This window comes from Falco rusticolus, chromosome 1 (assembly GCF_015220075.1).
Source record: "Falco rusticolus isolate bFalRus1 chromosome 1, bFalRus1.pri, whole genome shotgun sequence".
Lineage (NCBI taxonomy): Eukaryota > Metazoa > Chordata > Aves > Falconiformes > Falconidae > Falco > Falco rusticolus.
In genome coordinates this window covers 111,987,894-112,002,537 of record NC_051187.1, presented here as the reverse complement: position 1 = coordinate 112,002,537, position 14,644 = coordinate 111,987,894, and the positions used below count along the sequence as shown (strand labels likewise).

The following is a 14,644-nucleotide window of genomic DNA, read 5'->3' as shown; positions in this document are numbered from 1 at the left end:
AAATAATTATTTTTGGTGTGTTGACCCTGGCTGGATGCCAGTGTCCCACCAAAGCCGCTCTACCACTCCCCTCCTCAGCTGGACAGGGGAGAGAAAATATAATTAAAGGCTTGTGAGCTGAGATAAGGACGGGGAGGTCGCTCACCAGTTACAGTCATGGGCAAAACAGACTGACTTGGGGGGAAAAAAAATATTACCATTCAAATCAGCGTAGGATAATGAGAAATAAAACCACATCTTAAAAACACCCTCCCCCCACCCCTCCCTTCTTCCTGGACTTAACCTTACTCCTGATTTTTTTTTTTTTTTCTGCCTTCTCCCTCAGAGCAGCGCAGGGGCACAGGGAACAGGGGTTATGGTCAGTTCATCACACATTGTCTCTGCCACTCCTTCCTCCACAGGGGGAGAGCTCCTCACACTCTTCCCCTGCTCCAGTGTGGGGTCCCTCCCACAGGAGACAGTCCTCCATGAACTTCTCCAGCGAGAGTCTTTCCTGTGGGCTGCAGTTCTTCACAAACTGCTCCAATGTGGCTCGCTTCCATGGGGTGCAGTCCTTCAGGTACAGACTGCTCCAGCGTGGGTTCCCTGCAGGGTCACCAGCCCTGCCAGCAACCCTGCTCCAGCCTGGGCTCCTCTCTCCATGGGGGCACAGGTCCTGCCAGGAGCTGCTCCAGTGTGAGCTCCCCATGGGGTCACAGCCTCCTTTGGGCATCCATCTGCTCTAGCACGGGGTCCTCCCTGAGATGCAGGTGGATATCTGCCCCACTGCTAACCTCCATGGGCTGAGGGGCACAGCCTGCCTCACCAGGGTCTTCACCACAAGCTGCAGGGGAATCTCTGCTCCAGTGCCTGGAGCACCTCCTCTTCTTCCACCGACCTTGGTGTCTGCAGTTGTTTCTCTCATATTCTTTCTGTAGTTGCTCCCCCCCCCCCCCCCCCCCCCCCGCCCTTAAATTACATTATCCCAGAGGTGCTACCACTGCCACTGACTGGCTCAGCGATGGCCAGTGGCAGGTGCATCTTGGAGCCATCTGGCATTGGTTCCGTCAAACCTAGGGGAAGCTTGTAGCAGCTTCTCACAGAAGCCACTTCTGCAGCTCCCCTGCTACCAAAAGTTTGGTGCACAAACCCAATACATTATTATAACTCTTATCTGCCAGGAAGAGTAAGTCTTTCTTCCACTCTACTAATGGGGTTTTGCCATCTTGTTTTAGACACGAAATCGTTTTGAAGGAACAAGGTCAGAGGTAGAGGAGCTCATGAACAAGATCAGAAGAAATCCTCAGGAACACAAAAGAGCAAATCACTTCACGATGGAAGGTTATCTCTATGTACAGGAAAAAAGTAAGATGTATTTTTGTAGTACCCGTATTGTGCATACAGGCAAGTCTTATTTCTGCAGGTAACATAAACATGCAAAGAATGTACAGTTTATTGAACAGTGTCATCTGAGTACATGTTCAAAGCTCCTAATGGCAGCATTACTGTGGCATATAAAAAGATCATGGTGCTGGAAGCGTGACAGTTCTTAGCAGAGGTGACGGAACCCTGGGCGGGGCCAGGGGTGATGGTGACCACTCCTGCGCAGGGCAGCCCTGGGGAGTGCCAGTGCCTGGCCTGGCACTTTGCATAGGAGGATATTGCTTCAAAGGAGGTGTGTTCCACTGGTTGAGTGGAAAGACTTGAAGTCCATGTAACCCAGCAACTGGGCATCGCTCTATGTCTATTGTACGGGTCAAGGGTACTCATCCTACCTGACCATCACAGCAGAATGGTGGGCGCTCATCTGAGAGCCAACAGCCCAGACTGCAACTCCAGCTGGGAGGTCTGCACCATCTACCCCAGCCATGGCCAATGTCTCCAGCCAGATGGAGCTGCTGAGGGGAGAGGCCACAGTGCAGACCTCAGACCGCAGGATGTGCCCGGACCTTTCTCCTGGGGCAGGGACAGGCAGCGGACCTGCCTGCAAAAGCTGTGCCCAGGTGAAGGACCTACTGCAGCAGGAGTCTGAGCTGGCTGCGTAGCATCAGTGAGGCTGAGAAGGAGCTAGATAGCTGGTTCCAAGGACAGCCTACAGTGGACCCAGAGCCCACGGCCAAACAGCCAAAACCTCCCCCACCGGCACACACAGGAGGGAAGGCAGCCAATAATGCAGAAGAATGGAAGACTAACAGAAGGACCTGCAGGAGGAAGGGACTTCCCTTGGAGCCTGAGGCACCCTTGCAGAACTGCTTCGTTGCTCTGCCAACCGAAGAGGAGACAACAGTCACATCGGGAGAGACGCTGGAGCCAAGTAAGGCAGCCTGGTCTGCTCCTCGTGCGACAGCCGGCATAACTGAGGAAAAGCGATGGGCGATAGCAGTAGGTGACTCTCTTCTGAGAGGTGTGGAGGCACCTGTGCTGACCTGATGTGCTTTCTAGAGAGGTGTGCTGCTTACCAGGGTCTCACATCAGGGGTGTCACTGAGAGTCTACCAGGCCTTATACAGACCACTGACTATTTGCTGCTGCTGCTGTTTCATGTGGCACCAGTGATACAGCCAGGAGCAGTCTGAGGGGCATGAAGAAGGATTACAAAGCCCTGGGAGTGCAGTAAGGGACTTTGAAGCACAGACAGTTTTTTTTCATCAATCTTCCCAGTCAAAGTGAAAGGGTTTGTAAGGACCAGCTGAATCTGGCAAATCAACAAATGGTTGCAGGACTAGTGCCACAGTTACTTAGAACATGTGGCTCGCTGTGAGAATCCTGGGGGCTGATGAGGTTCATCTGACAGAGAAGGGGAGACCAGCACTGGTCAAAGGCTTGCCAAGCTGGTGAAGAAGGCTTTACACTAAAGCTGCTCGGGGAGGGGAAATCTCAATCCATCCTATTCCTACCAGTTTGGTGCCGGTGCCAGCAAGAGATGCCTGGAGAGGAATTGCAGGGCAGCAGGAGAACACCTGAAGAGCAGCACAAGGGAATTCTAACTGCTCCAGCCAGTAAGTCAGGTTCACTGGGGACCCAACTCAAATGCCTCTATGTAAACACATGTAGCATGGGAAATAAACAAGAGATGCGTGTACACCTGCAGGGCTACAATCTGACTGGCATCACAGAGCTGTAGTGGGATGACTCTTATGGCTGGAGCATTGGAATGGAAGGATACAGGCTCTTTAGGAAGGAAAGTCGGGGGAAAAAGGAGGTGGTGTTGCCTTCTATGTCAGCAACCAACCGGAGAGCGTGGAGCTCCACTGGGGATGGATGAGAAGCCAACTGAGAGCAGAGCTTATGAGTCAGGATTAAAGGGAGGGCAGGGACAGATGACATTATAGTGGGGGTCTGCTACAGGTCACTTGATGCTAGTCAGATCGTAGCCCTGCAGGTGTACACGGTGTCCTCTATAGACAGGAGCTGCCTCACCTTCACAAGCTGTGATCCTCATGGGGAATTTCAACCATCTTGATATCTGTTGGAGGGACAACGCAGCAGGGCATAGGTAATCCAGGAGGTTATTGGAATGTGTTGATGATAGCTTCCTTCGCCAAGTGATAGAGGAGCCAATGAAGAGAGGTGCCATGCTGGGCCTTGTTCTCACCAAGAAGGAGGGGCTGATGGGGAATGTGAAGCTCAAGGGCAGCCTTGGCTTCAATGACCATGAAATAGCGAAATTCAAGATCCTTAGGGCAGCGAGGAGGACATACAGCAAGCTCACTGCCCTGGACTTCTGGAGAGCTGACTTTGGCCTCTTCAGGGATCTGCTTGGTAGAGTACCATGGGATAAAGCCCTGGAGGAAGGAGGGATCCAAGGAAGCTTGTTGCTGTTCAAGGATCACCTTCTCCAAGCTCAGGAGCCGTGTGTCCCAACAAAGACTTAAGCTGAGAGGCCTGCATGTATGCGCAAGGAGCTCCTAGACAAACTCAAATACAACAAGGAAGCCTACAGAGGGTGGAAGCAAGGACAGCTAGCCTGGGCAGAATACAGAGAAACTGAGTAGCCAGGGGTCAGGTTAGGAAAGCTAAGGCCCTGATGGAATTAAATCTGGCCAGGGACATCAGAGACAACAAGAAATGTTTCTATAGTTATGTCAGTGATAAAAGGAAGACTAGGGAAAACGTGGGCCGTCTCTGGAAGAAAATGGGAGACCTGCTTATCGAGACCATGGGGAAGGCTGAGGTACTCAGTGACTTTTTTACCTCTGTCTTCACCGGCAAGTGCTCCAGCCACACCGCCCAAAGTCACAGAAGGCAAAGGCAGGGACTGGGAAAATAAAGAACTGCCCACTATACAACAAGATCAGATTCAAGACCATCTAAGGAACCTGAAGGTGCGCAAGTCTGTGGGACCTGCTGAGATGCATCTGTGGGTCCTGAGAGAACTGGCAGATGAAGTGGCTAAGTTGCTATCCATCATATCTGAGAAGTTGTGGAAGTCTGGTGAAGTTCCCATGTGCTGAAAAAGGGGGAACATAACCCTCATTTTTAAAAAGGGAAAAATGGAAGATCTGGGAAACTACAGGCCAGTAAGTCTCACCTTGATGCCTGGCAAAATCATGGAACAGGTCCTTCTGGAAACTGTGCTAAGGCACATAGAAAATAAGGAGGTGATTGATGACAGCCAACAGGTCTTCACTAAGGGCAAATTGTGTCTGACAAATTTGGCGGCCTTCTACAACGGGGATACAGTGTTGACAGATCAGGGAAGATTGTCTGGTGTCGTCTACTTGGACTTGTGCAAAGCTTTTGACCCTGTCCTGTATAACATCCTCTAAATTGGAAAGACATGGATTTCACAGATGGACCACTCAGTGGATAAGGAGTTGGCTGAATGGTTGCACTCAGTCAACAGCTTGATGTCCAAGTGAATACCAGTGAGGAGTGATGTCCCTCAGGGGTCTGTACTGGGACCAATGCTGTTCTAACATCTTTGTTGGCATCATGGATGGGAACGAGTGCACTGTCAGCATGTTTGCCAGTGACAACGAGCTGTTGTGCAGTTGACATGCTGGAGGGAAGGGATGCTGTCCAGAGGGACCCTGACAGGCTTGAGAGGTGGGCCTGTGTGAACCTCACAAATTTTCAGCAAGGCCAAGTGTAAGGTCCTGCATGTGGGTCACTGCAATCCCAAGGACAGAGACAGGCTGGGTGGAGAATGGGTTGAGAGCAGCCTTGAGGAAAGAGACTCGGGGGTGCTGGTGGATGAAAAGTTCAACATGGCCCAACAACGTGTGCTTACAACCCATCCTGGGCTACATGAAAAGAAGTGTAGCCAGCAGGTTGAGAGAGGTGTTTCTCCCCCTCTGCTCTGCTCTCCTGAGACCCCAACTGGAGTGCTGCGTTCAGCTCTGGGCCCCCCAACATACGAAGGACATGGACCTGTTGGAATGAGTCCAGAGGAGGGCCACAAAGTCTGGAGCACCTCTCCTATGAAGGGGTTGTTCAGCCTGGGGAAGCAAAGGCTCCAGGGAGACCATACAGCAGCCTGCCAGTACCTATAGGGGACTTATAAGAAAGATGGGAACAGACTTGTTAGTAGGGTCTGTTGCAATAGGCCAAGGGGTAATGGCTTGTAACTGAAAGAGGGTAGATTTAGATTAGATAGAAATTCTTTACTGTGAGGGTGATGAGGCACTGGCATGGGTTGCCCAGAGCAGCTGTGGGTGCCCCATCCCTGGCAGGGCTCAAGGCCAGGCTGGATGGGGCTTTGAGCAGCCTGGGCAGGTGGAAGGTGTCCCTGCCTGCAGGTGTGTAGGAACTAGATGTTCTTTAAGGTCCCTTCCAGCCCAAGCCATTCCATGACTTTATGAATTGGAGGAAATTTTGTTTGATCAAAGGATGTATTTCATATTGTGTTTAATACCTTACTAATGACTTCCTCTAGAACTGTCAGACATTGTCGTCAGAGCAACATGAGTTATCAAAGTAGCCTCTGAAAACTGGGCTAGTTTGGTATGATGAAATTGACTGTCATTTCCTTGGTTCAGTGATATGCTTTCATTACCTGATTGTGATCATAGGGTCAAATAAAGCAGGCTATAGGCTAGGTAGCTAGTGTTGAAAATCTTGCTGTGGAGGTGCATGTCACACAAATCATATCCTGTCAATATTTTGAACAATTATAAATCTTTCTCACTCTAGTAAAAAAACCAAGTAAGATGCAGAACATTTACTGCTCAAGGAATGACCTCAAAGTAATTTATTTTTGTATGTTTTTTTTTAAATAATTTTGCATAAATCATATTTTGTCGATGTGTGCCCTTATGGAAATTTTATTTGCTTATTCTGATGAGAGATTTTACTTTTGTGATATTTCATTGATTACTGTTGAAGTAAAGACTTCTGTAAAATTTGTCACGAATTGTGGACACTGTAACGTTCTTTATGGAAACATCGGTATTACAGTGTTCAGGAATAAATTTTAAGAGAACTAGCAGTAAAAAATAATAAAAAAGTTATTTTGTGAGATCAGTTCACTCGTCTTGGTGGTCATGAGCTTTAAAATCAGCTGAAAGGATTCAGAAGAGGTGGGTGTGCCTGAAGATGAGTTGCAGAGGAGCAAGGCAGTGAGACCTTCCAGGTTAGGAGCAGTGAAATCCTCTGTTAGCTGGAGCTACTTGTGAAGAGCTTCCCTGATAATCTGGGGCAGAGTCCTTCAAAAGAGAAGAGTCCTTTGCAAAACTTTTTCTAAAAAAAGTAAATTAGTACAAGTGAGGAGATACAGTGGGTCAGAATCCAAGCTTTAACAGTTAATATTATCGTGCAAATCTGAATAATAGTGTATGCAGTAGGCTGGGCTCTTAAGGAAGTGTGTTCTATGTAGGGTGTGCACTGATGAATAGTTAGGAGTGATTTTTGGTGTCAGAAAATGTGATCAGACCTTAATCAGTAGATAATGTAGAGCTTACAACACAGGTACATTGATCTGCAGTTGCTTAGCTTCCAGTTACCAAGTGTAAAACTAGGTTTCTGTGTTCTGCCTAGATAATGTTTCCAAGGGATATGTATTTTTTAGGGAAAAAATATTTTTCTGTAGTAGTGAGACAAATCCATTTTTGGTTGCGAGGCATAAATGTGAAATACTACATATGTCAGTTTTTAGAATAGTTAGTACTGGTTAACATTTGTATTACTTTGTATTATGTTCTTAATTCACACCTTTGTTTTAAATACTGCATTACTAGGAATTAAGTAGGAATCTTCAGTATCATTTTGGAAAGCAGGAGAAGTAAATACACACACTGGAAAAAGTACGTACTATTCAATGGTTTTGTGTTATGTAGGACCTGCTCCCTTTGGTTCTAGTTGGGTGAAGCACTATTGCACGTATAGGAAAGAGACAAAAAAGTTCACCATGATCCCATTTGAACACAGATCAGGAGGGAAAGTTGTAAGTATATTTTTATATTCTACTTTTATACTTGCCCTGTATCAAGATCAGAAGATGTGTCAAGTACTTTCCCTCTCTACCTCCTTGCCCCCCTTTTTTTTTTTTTCTTCTTTCTTCATACGATTCAGTCTGGCATTTAAGGACATTAACCTGGAGTTAACAGACAGATTAACAGATAAGGATTCTGTAGACTTCAGTTGCTTCCTTTTGGAAGACCAGAGAACATGGTACAAATAACATGCAGTGTTTCATCAGTTAGAATCTGGTTTATCCATGAAGTATCTAACTTCTTTTTAATTATTAATCTGGAAATTATAATAGACATAGAAATTTCTTTCTTGCATGCTCCAGTCAGGTTTTTCTTTCAGAGATATAAGTACTAGATGTGGGACTAGAAAAGAGGATTTTAATAGAAATATAATTTGTACTGACAACTGAATGTAATTTCAGATCTCTTATAGCATCTGAAATATTAAAGACCCAAGACTCTGTTGATCTTTAAATGGCTCTAATTCCTATTGAAATAGTTGGGAATTGAGGGTACTCAGCATCTTCACAGATGATGTGTTAAATGAGTGCATTAATATGGATTAGATATGTTTTGTTGTAAGGAAAAAGGATATCTGAAGCTGGAAAATAATGCTCGAGTCAACATTCCTGTAAATGCAGCACCCTGCCCTGTCTTCCAAAACTGTGAATCTTTAACAAAATTTGAATTTTATCAGGGTATTATATCCCATTAGTTTGAGCAGAGGGGACATGGATTTCATCATTTTGAGGGCTGTATATATTTACAAAACATTGAATTTGGAAGAATCTTTCAAAAGCTCTGGAAAACCTGCCATACTGAAAATTGGTGGTGTTTGGCTTCCTTAATCATTTTAGTACTTCTATGAATTTTTTATCTGATTTACTCTTAATTGTAACTAGTCATTTTGTTAATATAGTATGTGTGTAAACATTTGGCATTCTAAAACACTTATAAAACCATTTTTCTGTATTAAAAGATCTCTCATTTTGAAACCCACAATGCAATTACTCCTTCAGTGACAACCTCCTGTGTCTAGAGATGTTGAATAAGACAAGAAATAATTAAAACGTCCAGTTAATCCTGATTAAATCCTGTACAACTCATGCAGCATTCACAGATGAGTTTATTTGATTTCTGAAATATTAAGGGTAAAATATGATTCTTGTGTTGATTGGTCTTGAAGAAAGGCCTGGTTCTGTAAGACGGATTGCAGATAGTAAAGAACACTTACATTGTTCTAGTTACTGTAGCAATAGCCTTTACTATGGAAATTGCTGTGGTTGATATAAAATGGGAGAAGGCTTTTTTTGCTCATTATGTGCTTATAACATGCAAAATCTTTATAGCAAAATGTTTTTTGTTAGTTCAAATTACTGTGGTACTGTGTCAATGCTGTAAAGTACTAGCTAAAAGGGACTCAATATTTTTTGCATTTATGTCCCATAAATGACCATGGAATTTATGTGCTATTGCACAGACCTGAACGGCAGCCATGAGAAAATTCTTTTGCAAGTGTCAGTTTTCAGTATAGCTTTCGCCATTATTTTAATGTAAATTTAACTTACTTGATTTGTATAGCTGGCTTACTGAAGTTTTCAATTACTGGGTCAAGCGTATAAAATCTTTCTTTTCACAGGGTGATGGGGAACTCTTCGTCCTTATGTATTGTACCAAAAGAAATATAGATACTATAGACAGGCGATTCTGTTTTGACTTGGAAGCTTCAGACAGGTAAGCTCGTGAAACACACTAGAAAGGACTCTTTCTAAGTAGTAGTTAATGTTACTGTAATACTACTGTTGTGTTTTCTTATTTTTTCAATACCCATTCAGACTGCCAATGGGTAATAGTCACTGGAGGAGCAGGCAAGCCCTGCCATGGCTCACAGGATTTTACTTCAGTTATGTGTAGCAGAAGCAGGGAGGATCTAAACTGAAATGTAGACATTGTCTGAGCTCATATAAAAAGAAAGCATATAAAAAGTTAGAGAAAGTATTATGAATTGCTGTTATAGTTGTGAAGAAATGTGGCTTAAATTGAAGTACACAGAGCTATAGTGAAAGACTACAACCACAGTAAAAATTCACACAATCATGTTATATAGACAATATCGTATCACAAGCCTTCTTCTCAAAATGACATGTGGTTGAGGGTTTATGCTGGGTTCTTAGATTGAAAATAGCACCAGTGGAATTTTGAGGCTCTTTAGGACTGGTGTTGTCATCCAGTGCATCTTGAACATTGTTGCCACTGCCTTTTTGAAACAGCACCATTTTGTTACTTTGTTTCAAAAGAGAAGAACTGCTCATTTACTTTGCTATAAGGGTCTTACCATATGATAAATACTGCTTTTCGTCAGTGTTGTAGTCTTAATTCATTTATGAAGGTGAGAGAGTCCAACTTAATAGGGTACTGCAAATAAATACGGCTGTGGTAATGCCACATTGTTTTGTATCTGTGCAGAACAGGATTATATCTAGCATTAAATGCTAGATACGAGTTAGTGAACTGTTGCTGAGTTTTTGCATCCACCCATTTTAAGCTGTTTTTAACAAATACATTTGCTTGTTACTTATACAAATTAATTACATTGAATATGTCCTGTAGTAGGTCTTCAAGTTTTATGTTTTTCATTTTTTCTAATCAAATTCTTATATGGCCAATGTTGTCAGACCCCTCTGTCCTATGATTGCTAGTGGTCTGCAGATATGTCTGTGATAAGTGTCATGTGCATGTGCACAGCGTTAGGTCAGAGGCTGTGGCTAGCTTCTGTGGCCAGTGAGACTGGCCTGCCTGAGGCATGCCCATTTCTGTAACAAGCAATGGGTTAAATGATTGCAAAACTACCACCGCGTCTGAAAACTTCCAGCTGGCATGGCAGATAACAAGACACTCATTTACACCTCAGGTGGCATTTGTCACAAGTGTACAGCATGGTTTCAACTTGCATTTTTGAATTGAGGAGGGTGTGGCTTAACTATTCTAACACTGTGCCCCAACAGTAGGAAAGGGAGTAAAGATTTAAGGTCTTGACATCAGCTCCTCTTGGGTCAGTGTTGGTCAGTATGAATAACAGATTTCAGAGTCTGATAAAGTTGCTAAAAAAGTACTGTGAGAAATGTCAGTCTGCCCCCCTCTGTGTGTCATCTCTGCTGTGCCAGGGTGTCTGGAGTTTGAACAGAGATGGATGGAGAGCAGTGTTTCCTTCATCCTGCAAAACATTTTTTCATTCTTTTTTCTGGTAGAAGTGGGAAAAAAATCTCATCCATCTTTCTGTCCAGATACAATAGACACAACTGGTCCACCGTGACCTTGATATCAGACATTTTTCTTTTAATAATATATGTGTGTAGTACTGAGATGTTCCCATGGAGATTAGTTCTGTGCTGCAGGCCATTAGCTTGTTTCCTTGGTATCAGTTCAGGGCACACTTATCCCCTTGGCTTGTCCAAGTTAAAAAATAACAGACAGATTGATGACTGGCCATGGGGTTTTCTTTGTTCCTGTGCTGTGGAAGGAGGCAAGATTATAAAATTTTAGGAAGGACTTTCCAGTAGCAAACGTTCAGCCTTGTGTGTGACTTGAGCATAGTTTCAAGCTAGCTGAATATTTACAGATTCCTCTTTTTAAAAGAAAGCCAAGATTATTCTTTTTTCTTTAAATTCCGAAACTTACAAGCATTGAGGGTGCTAGGATCCTGGCTAAATCTCTGGAAATTATGTTTTTTCATTTTCTAGTACTCCATCATGTTTAGTTGAAGGTGACTAGTGGTAAATGTAGAGAAATTTAAGTCTTAAGGAGACAGCAGAGGTCTCTTGAGGCAGGAGAAAGACGTTCTATTGATAAAGAACATTATCCTTCTGAACTACTACTTAGATTTTAATTTAACCAATACAGAACAAGGAAGAGGGAAGGCTTTGTCTCTTTTGACTTTAATTTGGAGACAAATAAATGTTTCATGCAACATATACTGAGTTTGATGTATTGCCTCTAGGTGATACTCTTTGATACCTTGACAGTTGTAATTTTACTGAAAAGAAGCAAAGTCTGCCCTGCATAAAAGTAATCTATTTGAATTTTTTTTTAACTAGTAAAGCAAGGTAGAAAAAAAAAAAAGCCAACAAATCAGCATGTGGGGGTTTTTAGTTAATTTAGCTAATTACTTAGGGTATTTTTTTCTACAGAGTGATTAAGTTTGCATGTTTAAGATGCTTGCAGCTCTGCTCTACTAGCAGACCAGTTTGCGCTGAAAAAAGGTGGTATGGCTTGAGAAGCTGTTTTGGTTACTGTTATTGCTAATAACAATCTTAGCTTGGTTTAGTCATAAAGGTTATTAACTTCAGAAATTAAGGCAAGGCTTTCATCCCCCACTCTAAGAGCTCAATGTCTATCACTGAGAATAGTAAGAAATTCCATTTGTATGGCTTAGTAGTCTCCTTGCTTTAACTAATGAAAAGAGAATGACATGCTTGATTGCTGCCATTTTCCAAAGTTATAGTTGAGTCTCCTGAGTTTAGATTGGTTTGCTAGAGTGTGAGTGCATGCCTTGTCCTCACATGTTGTCTGAAAAGAGATTTTGAGCAGGAGGTATTTGTACCTATGGCGTTTTATGCTGCAATTAAATTGTATGATTTGCTAAAACTTATGCCAAGGTGAAATAGAAACATCTCTAGATGTAAAAATACGCACATGATATATAGACTATTACGATTTTAAGTAAAAGTGGGATTTGTACTGGTTTTCTTTGTGCCGCTGTTTTTTAGATAGCATTTCCCCCTAGAACGGTTTTGCTACCTGAAGATAGATTTAATACGAGAGAGAGAGAGAGAGAGAGAATGTTACAAATGAGTTCTCTATTTCTATCCATCTCTGTATGATGAGATTTACAAATTTGCCAAAAGTATTGGCACACTGAATATAATGACTTTTTTTTTTAATTGACAGAAAAATAATTACCCAAATAATCTGTCCTGCTTCTAACTCTCCTGCTTTCTACACTATGTTACACCGCACAATTATTCTTTTTGGTTTGCTATTACAAAACCAGAAAAGTAGATTTATCTTAATATCCGTTCGCTAATCCTCATGTACCATAATTGTCCATCTTTGTTTTTTAGGAAAGTTATAATAGTGGAGTTTTGTAATGAGGTACTGCATTAAGACTATTATTTTTTATAAGACGGTTACTGGAAAACTATAATCATTGTTGCTGCTCTAAAGCTGAAGACTACACATCAAATAAGTTGACAAAAGCCATTTTTTATGTAACGACACAGAAATGCAAAAGCAAGTTTATTTAGAATTCAGAAAACTCAGTTACTCCCAGCAAGTGTTGGAATCAACAAGCTATCAACACTGAGCTATTTTAAATAAACTGAAGATTACATTTACTTTCCTTTTTCCTCCCTATCCTCCTTATTTCCTACTGTTTGTATTAGTTCTGTACCTTTTATTTTAAAGATGAGCAGTGTTCAGTAATTAAACAAAAAAACCCCAAACCTGACTTTTAAGACAATGGGCTTTTGCTTGTAGTTGGAATTAGATTTTGACAAGATTTTTTTAGTTGTTGGCAAATGCAGTTACTCTGTGCGGCTGGTACATTTGCAGGCCTGGAGCTCCTGTGACCATGCAGGCATTTTCTGAGGAAGACAGGAAGCTGTGGATGGAAGCCTTGGATGGAAAAGAAGCTGTAAGATAATTTTTTTTTATATTCGTTTATAGTGTTATTGAAAAATTCTCTCACCCCCTGCTTCCTGATCCTATTTATATTTTAATAAACTGGGATTATATAGTTTGCAAAATGGTAGATTCAATGAAGAAAGAATAAAAGTGAAATAAAACTCAGGAGAGATGAATAACTTGGTAAAGCTCAGTGTAGATCACTGCTAATGCTGATACAAGATAATTTTCACTGTAGTGACAGCATTGATTTTTATAAGTGGTTTCCCGTCACAATGATGATATTGATATTTTAGAAAATGTCTAGAATAAGTATGTCCACTTAGCCTTATGCTGACACACTGCATTACAGTGGCAAGACTTGCCCGAGTTAGTTACATTGTATTATTGTATTTGGGTTTTAAAACTAGATTAAAAAACCCCCAAACAACCTTGTCAATGGGAATGAAGTTGTACTTGAATTCACTTAATTTTTTGTTCACATCAGGAAATGGGTCTAAACTGCAGAGTTGAAACACACTGCAGGTCATTCTTACAATCATAAATATTATATTGGTCTTGTCCGCCAAAAATAATGGGATTTTCTAGTCAGTGGCACAATCATGTGTCTGTCCCCAGTAGCTGGCTACTGGGGATTTTAGTAGTAGGTTTTATTGACATCATTCTAAAAATCTCGTTTCATCTGCAGAAGTGTTTATGACCACCACTCGTCTGAGCTGGACTCCCTAGTAAGCTTACAACTTTTGGGAATGCTGAGCTGGGACATAACTCCCAGGATTCATCAGAGCATTTCACAATGATTTGAGTGAACTTGAACTATGGAAATTTAACCTGCATAGAAACATGGAGCATGCAAATCATGGTTAATTTCTATGGCTGTAACTAACATTGTTCTGCTCTTGAGGGAATTGTATCTGTTGAGAAGTTTTTAAAAATTTCACTCCTTAAAAAGTGCAATTATCTACTTTCTGAGAGGGCACAGACCTCTGGTCCTACTGTTAGAGCTGTTGTAGTTAGAGGTGATAATGTTCTAGCTGTAAACAGCCGCATTTGTGCCTACTGGGCATTAAGATTAGGGGTGTCTTGTTTCTGGTTTCATAAAATTATTTGAAATAATTCATGTCTTTTTACTCTTCTTTTGTTAGCTGTTCATCAATTTGAATAGAGCAAATGCAAAACAAGAAGGAAGTAAGTATTTGAATTACTATTAAAGCTGGTTTTTGTTAACATTTTACAATTGAGAAAGGCAAAAGTACATTTTTTTCCGCAGATCCAACGTAATTAAATATTTTATTTTTAATCTTGACTTCTGAATATACTTTGCAGGCTGTGTAATTAATGGGTTTTCATTGTAGCACAGTTTAGTACATACGTAAGAATTGTAAGACTAGACATAAGCTGGAGAAACAGTCTGATTGTTTTTGCAAATTTACTTCATTCTTGAAATTGACTCAAAAAAGGTTTAATTTGTATGTAAATGTATCACAATTTCTTAATCTAGATTGTGTGCAGACATCTGTTAGAATGCATAAGTATGGTTTTAAAAGCAAGCACAGCTGAACATAAAGGTCA

General features: G+C 41.9%; 1 protein-coding gene across 1 annotated transcript in view; it reads left to right on the top strand.

The window, feature by feature from the left end:
- ARHGAP10 (Rho GTPase activating protein 10) overlaps positions 1–14,644 on the top strand; it is a 155,070-nt gene that overhangs the window by 67,981 nt on the left and 72,445 nt on the right. The window contains exons 8-12 of the mRNA XM_037396443.1: positions 1,215–1,344; positions 7,256–7,362; positions 9,030–9,124; positions 13,001–13,082; positions 14,218–14,260. Coding sequence (XP_037252340.1) covers positions 1,215–1,344; positions 7,256–7,362; positions 9,030–9,124; positions 13,001–13,082; positions 14,218–14,260 — 457 coding nt within the window. The remainder of the gene's footprint in view (positions 1–1,214; positions 1,345–7,255; positions 7,363–9,029; positions 9,125–13,000; positions 13,083–14,217; positions 14,261–14,644) is intronic.